At 45.6% G+C, this 15,421-nt stretch overlaps 1 protein-coding gene across 3 annotated transcripts in view; it reads right to left on the bottom strand.

The window, feature by feature from the left end:
* Positions 1-15,421, bottom strand: part of WDR90 (WD repeat domain 90) — a 1,338,149-nt gene that overhangs the window by 1,242,884 nt on the left and 79,844 nt on the right. For all 3 annotated transcript variants that reach the window (XM_069210679.1, XM_069210680.1, XM_069210681.1), the window contains exon 8: positions 10,580-10,689. In XM_069210679.1, coding sequence (XP_069066780.1) covers positions 10,580-10,689 — 110 coding nt within the window. The remainder of the gene's footprint in view (positions 1-10,579; positions 10,690-15,421) is intronic.

Here is a 15,421-nt window from a genome sequence, read left to right as displayed (position 1 = left end):
TTTTACTCCAAGCCTATCAGACGAACTAGTCGACTAACTTAAATAAAAAACATACATGTCTTATTTGATGCAGAGGTGTCTCATTCAGATAGCTCTGGCTTTAGTACGCAGAAAAACAGCCACTGAGATCTTCCAACATCCAGAATGTATGACGGCACATACCTCACTTCCGGTGGCCTGAATAATCTTGTTATGAGGGCACACTGAGGTGGGTGTGGCCAAGAACACACTGACAATTACCTGCAAGCAGGGTCCATAAGCAAAGTTATAATAAATGTCAGAAAACTTATACCCAACCAAAGAATAACTACAGGAAGTTACTTGACTTGAACAAGAAGGTCAGTGCTCCAGCAGCAAAAAGTCATACAGAACTACACAGCGATATGAGAGGCAGCACAAGTAAACTGATGGATATCTAACGGGGGCTGCTCAGTGAGCGAAAGGTAAAGAAGCACAGTTTGGATAGGGTGACAAATACAGATAGGCAATAAAATCAGCACAGAGAGTGGCAGCCGTGGGAGATGGGAAAGCACAACAAAAGCACACTGCACAAATGATATGTTGCAGTTGCACAATGCTGAGGACTCATTGGCAGCAATTCGTGGAATAGCTGCAATCCCTGCAGGTTAGGTGCAAAAATAATAGCTTTTGAATGTGGTGCTTCACATTGAGCCTTTGTTTCTAAGCGCTGTACAACCAATTGATGAGCTTTGTAGCTGGCGGGTGTGCAATACTGCGAGGTAGGGTTCAGCCACAGTATCACAACTCAATGAGCTGAGAGGCTTCAAGCAGCAGAGAGCTGGAGGGTCTTAACAAACCCAAAACAAACAAGAGTGGAGAAGGAGCCAGGAAGTTAGCAACAGCACAGAGGAATGAAAGGGCGGCAGGGAAATAGAGGGTTGACCACAATAGGGCGCTGAGAGGTAATCTTTTAAAACTAAGATATGTGGAATTAAAGAGGTCCGTATTTAATGATAAGGAATGTATACATTTATGCATCTTTTATTTTGCTTGTGTGCCCAGGATGTAACCATTACGTCCTGGGCATCATAGACCCCAGAGGGAGTGCTAGCGCTCCCTCTGTGTTCTTCCCTTCCACCCCCAAAGGCAGGGATGGAAGGGGAAGCCGTTCCCCTTCAACCCACGACAGCCCCCCCACCCCTGTGACGTCAGCACGCGATCGCGTGCTGACCATCACAGAGGTCTCCTCCCATCACAATCGGAAGAGAAATGCTCAGCATTTCTCTTCTGATCACGTGGAGAAGGCCTGAGAGGCTTCAAAAGAGAAGGAAGGGAATTTCTTTACCTCTGAAGTCTCTCTGAGCATTTTAGCAGCCTGATTGCGAAGCCAGAGAAGTTTTGTTTTAAAAAATAAGAGGGTGGGGGTATGGCCATACCCCCACCCCAAATAAATGGGGCCAAAGTTGTTCTGCCCTTACCCCTGATCCACACCCGGGGGAGGCAGAAAGTCTACTAGATGCCAGGGAATTTACAAAAAATTATATATATATGGGTGGTGGCTACCAAACAGTATGGGCCTAGTTACGCCCCCACCTCAAATGAAGGGGGTAACAGTCTTTCAGCTCCCCCGCACTCTAAAACATCTTATCCCACAGCAAGCAAGAAGACATTTGATTATTTTGGGTTTTAGTTTTACATTTGGGCCATGAGAGCTTGGCTTACTCTCAAAATCGTCCCACTTGGAATGGGGAGGGCTGCACTGTATGGACTTTGGGACGCTGCCATGTGGAAAATCCACAAGACCTAGACATCTGAAAACGAAACATCTGGGTGATTCCAGGGTGGTGTGTTTCACATGCACCCCGCACCAGTTATGTACCCACAATCCCCTGCAAACCTCCAACTTTGCTGGAAATCACACATTTTTCCCACGTTTTTGTGATGGAACCTTCTGGAATCTGCAGGAATCCGCAAAATTCCTACCACCCAGCATGGTCTCATCTATACTGATGAAAATTCTGCTGCACTTGTCAGCCTAAAAATGTTTTTTGGCAAACTGCCCTTTAGGACCCCCTTTTGTTCCCCCTCAATATCGACATGTTTTTGGCGCTTCCCTTTCACAAGCACTTGGCCCATCTACACAAATGAGGTATCATTTTTACCGGGAGACTGAGGGGGAACATTGGGTGGTATGAAATGTGTCCCAGTGCAGTGATCCCACACAGAAATGTTGGAAAAATTTGATTTCTTTTTTAGCTAAATTTGAGGTTTGTGGAGGATTCTGGGTAAGAAAACATTGGGGGATCCACGCAAGCCACACCTCACTGGACTCCCTCGAGTGTCTAGTTTTCAGGAATGTCTGGGTTTGGTAGGTTTCCCTAGATGGATGCTGAGCCCAGGACCAAAAACGCAGGTGCCCCCCTGCAAAAACAGGTATTTTTGTATTTGATAATTTTGATGTGTCCAGATAGTGTTTTGGTGCATTTCCTTTCGCGGGCAGTAGGCCCACCCATAAAAGTGAGGTACCATTTTTATCGGCAGACTTGGGGGGGGGGGGGGGGGGGGAACGCTGGGTGGAAGGAAATTTGTGGCTTCTCTCAGATTCCAGAACTTTCTGTCACCGAAATGAGGAAAAAGTGTTTTTTTGGCCAAATTTTGAGGTTTGCAAAGGATTCTGGGTAACAGAACCTGGTCAGAGCCCCACAAGTCACCCCATCCTGGATTCCCCTAGGTCTCTAGTTTTCAAAAATGCACAGGTTTGGTAGATTTCCCTAGGTGCCGGCTGAGCTAGAGGCCAAAATCCACAGCTAGGCACTTTGTAAAAAACAGCTCTGTTTTCTTTGTGAAAATGTGATGTGTCCACGTTGTGTTTTGGGGCATTTCCTGTCGCGGGTGCTAGGCCTATCCACGCAAGTGAGGTACCATTTTTAACGGGAGACGTGGGGGAACACAGAATAGCAAAACAAGTGTTATTGCCCCTTGTCTTTCTCTACATTTCTTCCTTCCAAATGTAAGACAGTGTGTAAAAAAGACATCTATTTGAGAAATGCCCTGTAATTCACATGCTAGTATGGGCACCCCGGAATTCAGAGATGTGCAAATAACCACTGCTTCGCAACACCTTATCTTGTGGCCATTTTGACTTAACAGTATATTGCTTTCAAAAATCTGACATCGCAGGAAAAAAAAAAAAAAAAAAAAAAAGAGTAAAACGTGGAGAAAAATGCCTGTTCACCCCAATCTCAATATTTTTTTTATTTCAGTTGTTATTTTCTGTAGGCAACCCTTGTAGGATCTACACAAATGACCCCTTGCTGAATCCAGATTCTTCTCTACTTTTCAGAAATGTTTAGCTTTCTGGGATCTAGCATTGGTTTCTCACCCATTTCGGTCACTAACTGGAAGGAGGCTGAAAGCACCAAAAAAAATAGTAAAAATGGGGTATGTCCCAGTAAAATGTCAAAATTGTATTGAAAAATTGGGTTTTCTAATTCAAGTCTGACTGTTACTGAAAGCTGGGAAGATGGTGATCTTGCCACCGCAAACCCTTTGTTGATGCCATTTTCAGGGAAATAACCACGAGCATTCATCAGCCCTTTTTTCCCATTTAAAAAAAATGGTCTCCTTCAGGGGAACCCAGAAAGTCTGGGTACCTCTAGAATCCCTATGATGTTGGGAAAAAAGGACGCAAATTTGGGGTGGGTAGCTTATGTGAACAAAAAGTTATGAGGGCCTAAGCGCGAACTGCTCCAAATAGCCCAAAAAAAAAAAAAAAAGGCTCGGTACAGGAGGGGAAAGGCCTGGCAGCAAAAGGGTTAATGTTGGAGGTAGAAAAGGCAGTGTTCATAAAATGGCATTGCAGCCCTTTCACGAAATGCAAACTCACTTATTGATGCTGAATAAAGTTTTGAAGAACAAGTTACTTACTTTCGGCAGTGCTTTTTTTGGTGGTCTACTAACCACAGAGTCCTCACCTTGCAAATTTTTCACAGACACAAGACTGGAATCAAGAACTAGTCCACAATTCCCTTGTGCATCCTTTGGTAGGGAGATCAAATGTCATCAGCTGTCCCTGCTCAAGCTCCACACACGGAGGTTTAAGTTGTGCAGGGTCAGGTAAAAAACTATGCTCTACTGCTGCAACAAGAGATCCTCCTGAAAGGGGCAGACAAATTGGAGGGATAAATGCTCATGGCCAGACGTTTCGGGTACCACACTCTTCACCAAGTCCAGAGCCTCTAGGATGACTTGGGGCCAGTCTCTCGATCTTATTCAGTACTTTGGGGAAGAGAGAGAGTGGCAGAAAGGCATACAGGAGTACCATCCCAAAATGCTGGTGGAAAGCGTCTCAGAAGGAGGACTGCCCTGAGAACTCCAAAGTGCAAACATTTTGACAATGCACATTCTCTGTTATAGCAAATAGATTTTTCCAGGGTTCTTCCAATTGGTGGAAGACGCCCTGCGCCACCATTGGTGTAACTGCCATTTGTGATCCACTAGGCAATATCGGCTGAGTTTGTCCACCATGGTGTTGAAACATCCTGCCAAGTGCTAGGCAATCAGGGAGATGCCCTGAGCAATCTCCACTTCCAGAGACGCAAGGTCTCGTGGCACAGATGCCATGACCCCAACATCTGTGTTTGTGTTGCAATACCACATTGCAGTCATGTTGTCTAAGAGTCTGCACCTATTCCTCTTAATGGTCAGTAGAACACCCTCAGTGCAAAACAAATCACCCGCAACACCAACTCATTGGTGTGGAGGGGAGCTTCTGCCAGAGACCAGAGTCCTAGGAGTTCTACCTCTCCCAGAGGACATTCCAAACCCAGTAACAATGCATCCATCACAACTGTTAGCCCCAAGTGGGGTACAGACAATGGTCTACTGCCGGTCCAATTGCAGTCAAGCAGCCACCACTGCAGGTCTTTCCCAGTCTCCTTCGGCACGGATAGGTTGCCTTGGTGCAGAGCACATGGAGACTTCAGATGTCACTGCAGAGCCAGATGTGCTGTCTGGTGTGGTCCACTAGCAGGATGCAGGAGGCAAAGAGGTCCAGAAGCATCAGAGCCGCTCTTACTGAGACCAAGTTTGGGGGTTAAAACATTGGGTCATATCCCAAACGTCCTGGACTTGAAGCAGAGGGATGGGTCAGAAGGGCACTCTATCCAGGATGGCTTCAATAAAAGGGAGCCTTTGTGAAGGAGTCAGGTGTGAATTCGGCATACTGATGGAGAAGTTCAACAATGTCAAGGGGGTGGCTGACATCTGGAGGTGTTTTATGACTGAGGTGAGCCTGCCTTTAATAGCGAGTCAGCGAGGTGTGGGAATACTTGCATTTCCATCCTCAGCAGGTGGGCTGCAACTAACACCATCAACTTTATGGACAACTGAGGTGCACTGGTTAGGAAAAAGAGGAGCAAAGAGAACTGAAATTTCTCTTGGCCTATCTGAAACCTCAGGTAATGTCTGCAGGACAGAAGGGCAGGAATGTCAAAATATGCCTCCTACAAGTCAAGTGCTACCATCCAGTCAACTGGATCCTGGCCAGACAGAACTTCGGTCAGAGTTGGCATCTTCAACTTCAGTGCAAATTAAGGGTTGGGGGAGGGGGGGGGGGGGGGGGGTCCTTCAGCACCAGAAAATAAACAGGCGTAACTGTCAGTCCTGATCTCTAATGTTGGCAACCTCTCTATAGCAGTGGTTCTCAAACTTTTGACATCTGTGGACCCCAACTTTATCATTACTGGAACCCTCACTGAATCATTATTGGAATCTGGGGACCCCCCACTGAGTCCTTACTGAAAGCTGGGGACCTAAATCTGATAATACTGTTTAATTTTCTAAACAGTCGCGGACCCCCTGAGGAGGCTTTGTGGACGCCCAGGGGTCGGACCACAGATTGGGAATCACTGCTCTATAGCTTCCTTGGCCAAAAGAGTCTGAACTTTTACTTGGAGTACGGACAAGTGGACCTCCAGAAGGTGTTGCGGGGAGGGTGGCATTTCCAGAGAATAGGTAGATAATGCCTGAATTCTGTGATTGAGGGTACCCATTGATAGAGACCTGAACACTATTGGCCTACTACCCAGCCTCTACCCCAAAATGTACGGAAAGCCTGTTGGTGCTGATGCACGTATTGACGTTGCATCTGTAGATATTCCCTACTGAAGCCTTGAAAGGGGTGTTGTTGAAAGAACTGCAGAGAAGGATTAGCTAGGCCTAGAGGGCAGCCTGTGGCCTTGTTCTCTTTAAATTTCTCCAAGGCTGAGTCAGCCTTTGCTCCGAAGAATGTTATGCTTTCAAAGGTAATTTCCATGAGGGACTGCTGTACATCCAACAAAAAGTCAGTGGAGCGAAACCAGGCGTGGTGCCTAAGCACCATGCTGGTTCGGACTGCCCTACCCAGAGACTTGACCATGTCCAGACTGGAGTGGATGGTATACTTTGCTTAATCTAAAATTCTTAAGAAGCTTTGTATGGTTGGTCTAATCTCTTCTGGGACAGCTGGCAAGGTGTCTGCTACACTGTTCTACAATGTGTTGAGTACCTGCCCAGGAGGCATTTGTTTTGCAACCAGGGGGAGGGGGGGTGTTTAGGGAACAAATTTAGGTTGATTCGGCTGGAGAATGCTTGTACCACCAAGCTGATTTGGGGTGCTGGAGCAAAAAGTCAGGGTGCACAAGGGGCAGGTCTACCCTCCCAATTACTGCGGCAGAGAAGACAGAAACTTCAGTAGCTGTAGCCTTGTTCAGAGAGGATAACCCAATGCATGGTGAAGGGACTAGGCCACTGGCATTATGGAGACTTTCAAAGATATCTGCTTCTTCATCTACATCACCTTCATAGTCACCATCATATTGGTTGGAATGGACGTAATGTCACAGTCCAGAGAGTAGGGCTGAGCTTCAGAGTCTGAAAAAAACAATTGGATCAATTTCCGGCATTGGTGACATCAGTACTGGCTCGGGCCAGTGGTGTCTAGCCCAGTCCTGGGGGACGGCATCGGACAATGCTCCCGGGGCGGGTTCCAACAGCTCGGCGCTCGTAGAAGGGGCTGTCCTTGGCTGGAGGTTGAGTGGCAGGGTCGCATTGGCAACAGGGCCGTCAAAGTCGGTTCGATTGCCACCACCTCAGACACTTGACGCCTGAAGGTGGTCCAGTGAGATCTAGTTGGGTACCAAAGATTTTGGTCCCCACCTCTTGCAGTGGACAAATCTTGTCCACTGGGGATAGGAGAATGAGCAGCAGTACTTCAGGTGTTTACTCTGTGGAACTGCTCCATAGCCTTTAGGTACCAGAGGATCATGTGACTGAATGGTGCGAGTAGAGGGACGTTGGGTATCCATGTCTGGACTTTGTGCGTTTCATGTGCATCACTCTGGACTCACATGAACTCTGCGACTGATTTGGAACACTCAAGTTAGAGGTGTTGGAAACTAGCAATTGTATCCTCCGGATAAGCATTGGAAAGTGTGGAATGAAAGGAATTCAAGTCAGCGCACGGAGGTGGTGCATATAAGGAGGCAACAACAACACATCAGGGGCAGTGCAGATTTGATGCAGAGCTGCAGGATGCCGCCTAATTACACACAAGGGAATTGCTACAAAAGTTTCTGGATCCAGTCTGGTGACTGGAGAAACTCACATGGTGAGGAATCTGCGGTTAGAAGTCTATCCGAGCAAAATACAAGTCACATAAAACAGAAACAGCCAATTGCAAGTCCACAGAATCTACTCTACATTTTCCATGTGATCCAGGCACCCCTAAATCTCCTGTCAAGTTTTGTAGGAAAGATTTACTAATTTGGGAAGAGAAGCAAAATGTGGATGCAAAGATGAAATAAGAAAGAAAAATGTGTGCCAAGAAATACGAGTACCTTTAGTCTTGCCACAAAGAAAACGTTAACATGAAAGTGGAACCAGGACTTATGGACTCTACAGACTTGTGAATGGCTGATTCGGTTGCTTGACACCTGTAGTTATTTCCTATGAGTCAATGATTTTGAAGCTTTTTCCTAAGGCTCAAGAGTTTAAGTACGAAAAGTGTAAAGCTTAATTCTCACCACAATGTCCTTAAAAGAATATAAATAAATAGCTGTGAAACTTAGGGAATTTTGCCTTCTCACTTTCTATTCTTCCCTGCTCTCAGCAGAGCTCCTCATTTCTTCCAATATTGCTTTGATTTGAATTGGAGTTAATGAAAAGTGAACTTATGGATTCGGATACATCTAAATTCCAATTGACCCTCAGTAGTTCCTCAGGAAATTAGCGATGTGGCTATTCGAATTAAGAATAAAAGTACAGACAGTTTACAATGATGGAGAGGAGAGCTGAGTCAGTGACTGCTACACAAGGTGGGGGGAGGGGGTAAGGGGGAGGGGAAGATAATGCACAACAAGAGTGCAGCAGTGGCTGTAAGAGAATAAGTGTAACAGATGAGTAGAGTGAGTGTACCTAAAGTAAGTGTGACTGAGTACAACTGAGTGCCAGTGTGTTTAGACTGTAGTACACTGGGATCCTGCTAATCAGGACCCCAGTGGCTATGCTCTCTCCTCTGAATTTGGTTGCTGGTAAACTTTTAACACCCTCAATTGGCATGGTGCACCCATGTAAATCCCTAGCATATGGTACCAGGGCATTGGTGCACCAGCGGTCTCCCATGGGCTGCAGCATGTATTATGCCACCCATGGGAGTCCATGCACACTGTCTGCAGTCCTGCCATTGCAGCCTGCATGAAATGGCACATGCACCTTTTACTTCAGAAATAAGGTTGCTTATATCGCGGTCACTGCACTTGGACACTGTAAGTCACCCCTCTGGTAGGCCCTTCAGTCCAAGGGCAGAGTGCATGTCCCTAGGTGTGAGGGTACCCCTGCATGAGCAGGGTTCCCCTACAAACCCCAGACTCCACTCCCTGGATTCTATGTGCAGGGAAGTCATCTTAAGGTATGTAGTGGACACCGGTCCACACAAGTGGTCCAACTACATAATGGCTTCACCAAACCTAGGTATGTTTGGTATCAAACATGCTGGAATCATGCAACTACACCAATTCCAGTGTTAGTTGCATGATCCCATGTACTCTGTGGGTTCCTTAGAGGATCTCCCATTTCTGCCTGTGCAGCCTTAGAAGTCTGGCTGCTAGCCCACACTGCTGCCAACCCCGGACACTGTTCAGCCCTCCTTCTGTTGAGCCTAACTCAAGCAGGGGAAGGCAGAACAAAGGATTCCCTGCAAGAAAGAGTTGTGCACCACGACTGTTGATTTTGCCAAGGCTTGCTGGCTCTTCCTCCAAGAGATCTTGAAGCTCATAGAAGCCATAAACTAAAGCACTCTGCGACTCCAGATTCATCTTCCACTCTGCAGCTCCTGCAACATGGGACTCCTGTTTGGTTGTGCTGCAGAGGCCTCCCTGCAACTCCCTGTGCCCGCTACCAGTGGGTCTCTTCGGGGCTCCTCAGACTCCACCTGGCTTTCCCTACTGCTGAAGGCCTGCCAGATTCCCTTCCGAAGGTCAAGTCACTAGGACCTTGCTGGTCCTCCACAATCTGCAATCTTCCGCGCATCAGATATCTGCATTTGCCAAGGCTTGTTGGTGGTCCTGCTGGCCACTGACCCTCCTGCAATCAGGCGACTAACGTGGGACAGCTCGTGGGCAACTCCAAGGAACTCCTGTATACCCCAGCTGGATGTCTTTCACCGCCCTGCAGGACCTTCACCTCCAAGAGGGTGGGCATTGCCTACCTGCACCACCAGGACATCTGAGTGATCGGGACACTGTTCCCTTCTTTCAGGTTTTTCACATATGGGATCCACCTTTTGGTTCCATCGACCTGGTCCACAGGTCGCAACAGCAGCTGGACAACTGAGGCTTCCATGGACTTCAACAAGGGTTTCTGATGCCACTTCACCCCTAAGCACCTGGGCTCCATGGTGTAGGTAACTCCAGTCTTCTGGTTATCTACGAGTGGGGGCACTCTCCCATCTTCGTTGGGCCAACTGGTTTCCTCGGGTTCCACTGGAAGGGGTCCTCAATCCATAACAATCCAACTGTGACATTCCTGTCTTAGCCTATGGGACACCTGGCTCCATAACAGTTGTGCACCTAGGCACCTGTGGGATCTCTAGTACTTACCTCTGGTCACTTTCTACTCCCCCAGCCCCTGGGATCCTAACATGTGTACCTTAGTTGGGCACCTCCATTTTTATATCATGTCTTGGTATATGGTATGGCTCCCCCATAAGGTCCTTTGTATTTGTATGCTTTTCCTGATTATTACTAAGTGTATATTTTTGTTGATATCTCCAGGTAGAAATTTACCAATATTAGAATAGCTTTAGTGTTGTAATAAAGAAGCCGTTAGTTTTGCAACACCTGGTGTGGTTCTTTCTTTTTAAGAGTTACTGACTGACTTTACACACCTCCTAGATGAGCTTTAGCTGCACACCACAGCTCCCCCTAACAAGCTTTTGCTATCTGGACACAAACAGAATCACTAAGGGTTTCCTGGACTCAGTATAGGGTGCCACGCCAGACGTGTACATCATAAACTGAGCCAGCCTCCTACAGTACTGTTCCTTTAAGTTTATATTTTCAAACGCCTTGACCATACTCACAGTCTTTGGGGTGGTAATTTGTTGAATGAGAGACACTCTGTCTTGAACAGGTTTGCTGATGTTTACACAGCGGGGCATCACCCTAGCAGGAATTTGCATTCTCTGGCGACCTGCCATGGGGGAACAGAAAACTCGAAATCAGTGTATACAATCACACCACCTGCTCCAAAAGTAACTGCAGATACAATTTTTTTATACTTTAAAGACGATAATCCTGATTTGTACAGTAGGAGGCTATCATTTGGTCTTGGTCTCCTTTACCATCAGCTTCAAGTGAGGCTCTTCTTACAAAATAGAAAATGAATTGGGAACTAAAATCATATGGAAAATAATGAATACAGTTAAAATCGGTTGGAAAGTCAATTTTCAAGACACATTCTAGTTGTAGCTAAAGGCAAAAAAGAAAAAAAGAAAAAAAAAAAAAGTTTCCAGTCAACATAGGATTCTTTACACCATAGCTAATCAGTCCTACACATAGATGTCGTTAACATGAAAAAAGCTGGGGCGGGTGACACGCATCTCATCCAACCTCTTTCAGTCTGGAGTATATTTCTCCAAGCTGCAAAATGTAAATACTACGCCCCTTTTGTCAAATAATTGGATTGCTAGAAATCATACTTCTGCCTGAATCGGACACATTTTTACCTTTGAACTGTTTTTCAAAAGTTGTTGGTCTTGTATCCATTGTAATCTTTACTTTGTTAAGCTCAATATCTCTAGGAAAGGGCCAAAAGGGAAGTAAATGCATTTTTGTGCTTCTTTAAAACAGTCAAAGTCTTAAAGTAAGATTATATGCAGCAACAGAGTTTTAGACATCTGCCCAGAGATTTAACTTTTTTCATTTTTTCATGTGTGTAATATTTTTATAGGTGTCCAAACTTGGGATTCGTACCAGACTGAGTTTTATTCAATCAAAGGACCCTTTTGATGATAAAGTTCAGACCTTTGTTTGCAGTTCCTAGAAGAAATATCCTCTGTTGCCAGGTCTGAAAGGAAGAAGGTCGCTTCTAGAAATATCAACGAGTGCACCAACCTACGTCAGCAATGGAGTCCCAAAGGAATCATACTTTTCTGGAAAATAAAACCTCACTCACTCCATTATGTCATGCTTCATCATAGGGAACCTTACCAAGTCTTGTTACCATAGTACTGCCTGGATTGATTCAATGTTTAAGAGGCCTTCCTCTGGGCTAAGGCAGATCCATACATAGCTACTATATGTATTCATGCATAAAGGGTCCCTTTAGGAAAAAACATAATTGATTTAAGGGCCATATGTACAAACACGTTTTCCCATAGACACAGAATGGGGAAAAACCTTTGCTACATCTGGCCCAAAGAGACTGAGCTTGCAGCAAACTAAGGAAATATAAAAGGTAATAGCAATGGACATCTTAAAGATATATATGCAACTCTAGTGTAAGTAAAGTAGCAGGAAGGAGTTTTGTCCATAATGATAAAACGTGTCAAGACTGCAAATGAAAGCAGCATATGCTGGAAAAGTGGATACAAGTACTCTCCATAATACAAATTACCATAACCTAGGGGAATCATGTCACCATGGTCATAATGAAGGAAGCCCTTAAAAAGGTGATAGATGCCTCATTGGCAAAGCCTCAACTGCCTTTACTGTGTCAGAACAGCCTTGATGGATTGAAGGGCCTTGTCAATCTCTTTGTACAACAGCCTTTTGCAGCCAAAAAGAAAGGAATTGTTTGGCCTTGGTTTTTTCTGCAGGCCCATCCCCAATGTTTTTGCCTTCCTTTTATTTGTGCTGAATTTGTTTTTGTTGCCCTTAGGACTCTGAACTTTCCTGCTGCTAATCAGTGGTAAAGTGCTAGTGATCTTTCCTTAAAACACGTTAACATTTATTGCCAATTGGCATAAATCATTTCATTATAAGTCTCTAGTAAAGTGCACTACATGTGCCCAGGGCCTGTAACTTAAATGCTAGTAATGGGTCTACAGCACTGATTGTGCTACCCAATTAAGTAGCCCTCTGACCAAGGCTCAGGCCTGCCAATGCAGAGCCTGTATGTGCAGTTTTAGACACATCGATCTGACAAAGCAACCCTTTTGACAGGCCAAAACATCCCTTTTTATACATAAGACATCCCTAAGATCGGTCCTAAACAACCCAGAGAGCAGGGTGCACTGTATTTAAAAGGCTGGACATGTACGTTTAAGTTTTGCATGTCTCGGTAGTGGAAAAACTCCCAAAGTTGTTTTTCACTACTCCAAGGCATATCTCCCCCACAGGATAACATTGGACAACCTTATTACATTTTATAAGTGCAATTCCCATTTGTGAAGAGAAATACTTTTTAAATTTGGTGTCTCTGGAACCACAAGTTAAAATCCAAACTCGTGGTGAAATGAGATTTTTTATTGGAATTCTGAAAATCCCACTTTGAGAAGGTTGGCATTTTCTTACTTTAGCCATTTGGGGCCTACTGCCCCTCTCATCACATGTCTGGGTGGGTGACAGCTGGGGTTTGTGTATTCCCCTGAGACAGCCACACACAACTAGAGCTTAGATGTGACTGGGTGGGCCATCTTGGTAAGATGGAAGGGAGGAGCAGGACCCAGCCTCATTTACGCTTGAATGGGCCAAATTCTGTCCCTACACAAAGAGGTGCTGCTCAGGTTCTGAGCCCTTGGAAGTGTTTAAGCTCTTAAAGTCAACCTTTTGGGCTCTTTGCGAACGAGAACTGGCCCATTCACTCTGGAACCTTGGTCTCCCTGAAATCCACTGTAAGAAGCTGCAAGATCATCTCTTCACACAGCTAGCATTGTCTACCCACGTCAATGGCCACCATGAGGCTCCAGCCTCTCCATCCAGGACACCCAGCTTGCTCCTCGTGCCCCCCTATCGCCGGCAGCATTCTCCTTGATCCCGCCAAACTTCTTCCCCAGGAATGGGAATCTTGGCACAATTCTTGACAAGGTAAAACTTCTGTGGGACTAATCTGGAACTGTTTGACCCGCACTCTGTCAGCCTGAACCTTTGACTTTGATCCAGTCCAGCATGACCAGATAGCCGCGGTTGGCGCTTTATGCCTTTAGGCACTATATTGCAGTTTAATCTTCAAAAAATCATAACTTCAGTTCTACTGATTGATCAGTGTTGTTTTGGTCTTGCTTTATTTATTAAACTAGGATCTATTTTATAACCTGGTGTGGGATCTTATTGTGTGGTGGTTTAACTGTTTGAAGTGTTGCACAAATACTTTACAATTGCCTTCAAGTTAATCCGGACTGCTTTGTGCCAAGCTATTAGGGAGTGAGTAAAGGTTACTTTGGGGTTTGCTTGTGTTTTACCTCGACTGGATTTGTGGCTGCTGCTTGACAAGGGCTCACACCCAGTCATCCAGTAAGGAATAGTTTCTTATCTCCAACTCTTGTTTTCTTGAAGGGGTATTTCCATGAGAAGTCATAAGCGCTAAATAGTCCTGCCCACACGTGGGGACACCAGAGCAGTTGTTTAATATATTTTCTTAAGTGGAGATTTTAGCCTTTCTTCAGGAAAGGCCTGAAAAGACACTTCAGAAAAGAGAAAGATAATGCAGCCTATATATCTAGGCTACAACGGCCAAAGTCTTCATCATGAAGTCAAAAAAGGCCAATACATTAAAAATGAATATCATTTAATGTGTTTTGCTAATAGCATAATTCTCCTTCGCAGACCCCTTTTAATGATAGAAATGAGAGAGAGCAGGGCAAGAGTAGCCTCATAGGCTACCATTATATGGCTGAAATAGAGGCTGTGCCTTTAAAAAAACCAGGGACCACTAGTATCACATAATGCTCAGTTGGTGGCAGTTGCTTCAGTTCTTTTTGAAGGTGATATGCAACATATGAAGATTGCAAGGATACCTCTGTCCATTCCACCGGGGAGGAGGGAGGGTTGCTTATGACTTATCATGGCCCAGAAGCGAAAGATACTTTGAGTGACTTCTTCATGCAAAACCCACATGTTATTTCGTTGAACGCTCTGCTGAGAGTATCTGCTTGAACATTCTGGACGCCTAGGAGGTGAGTTGCCATTACCTTCAGGTCCCTGTCAAAAAAAAAAAAAAAAAATCCAAATTGTCTGAGCCTCTAGTGACAAAGGTTTCGACCGCTGGTGCCGCCTACTTGTTCAGGTAGAACATGGTGCTTGTATTGTCCACCTGAACAAAAAGGGTGTCTGTGGTGAATGATCAGTGAAAGGTCTTGAGCGCCAGATGAACTGCACGGAGCTCGACATGATTGATATGGTATGTCATCTCTTTCTCAGACCATGAGCCTTGAATCTGGAGGTGATCCATTTGGGCTCCTCATCCGAGCAATGGTGCATCCGTCACAATGGTTTGAGAAGGAACCCGTTGGTGAAACAGCAACCCTTGGAGGAGATTGCTTGGAGAACACCACCACTTGAGGGATCATGTCACGTCTTAGGAGAGTGTGATCCTGTCCTCCCAGTTTCCCGTCAGCTGGTCCCACTGGTCCTCTAGACCCTTCTGGAGAGGCCACATGTGGAGGTGAGCATGGAGAGTTAGAAAGATACAGGAGGCCATTGAGCCAAGAAGAGATGAGACAGCTCCTGCTGTTGGATGAGGCACCCTCCTGAGAGTTTGACATTTCTGAAGGCCGACAAGCGTCGCTTCTCTGAAGGACACACCTTTGCATGAATGGCGTCGATGGAGGCCCCTGAGTAATGCAAAGTCTGGACTTGTGTTGATGTGGACTTGGTAAGGTTGACGTGAAGACACAACCGAAGGAGATCACAAGTCCAACTGAAACGCAGTTGAGCTTCATGAGAAGTGGACGCCTTTATATGCAAGGCATCTAAATAGGGGT

The sequence above is a fragment of the Pleurodeles waltl genome, chromosome 10 (assembly GCF_031143425.1).
Source record: "Pleurodeles waltl isolate 20211129_DDA chromosome 10, aPleWal1.hap1.20221129, whole genome shotgun sequence".
Classification (NCBI taxonomy): Eukaryota; Metazoa; Chordata; class Amphibia; order Caudata; family Salamandridae; genus Pleurodeles; species Pleurodeles waltl.
Note: the sequence above shows the minus strand (reverse complement) of the source record. Positions and strands in the feature narration are given on the sequence as shown.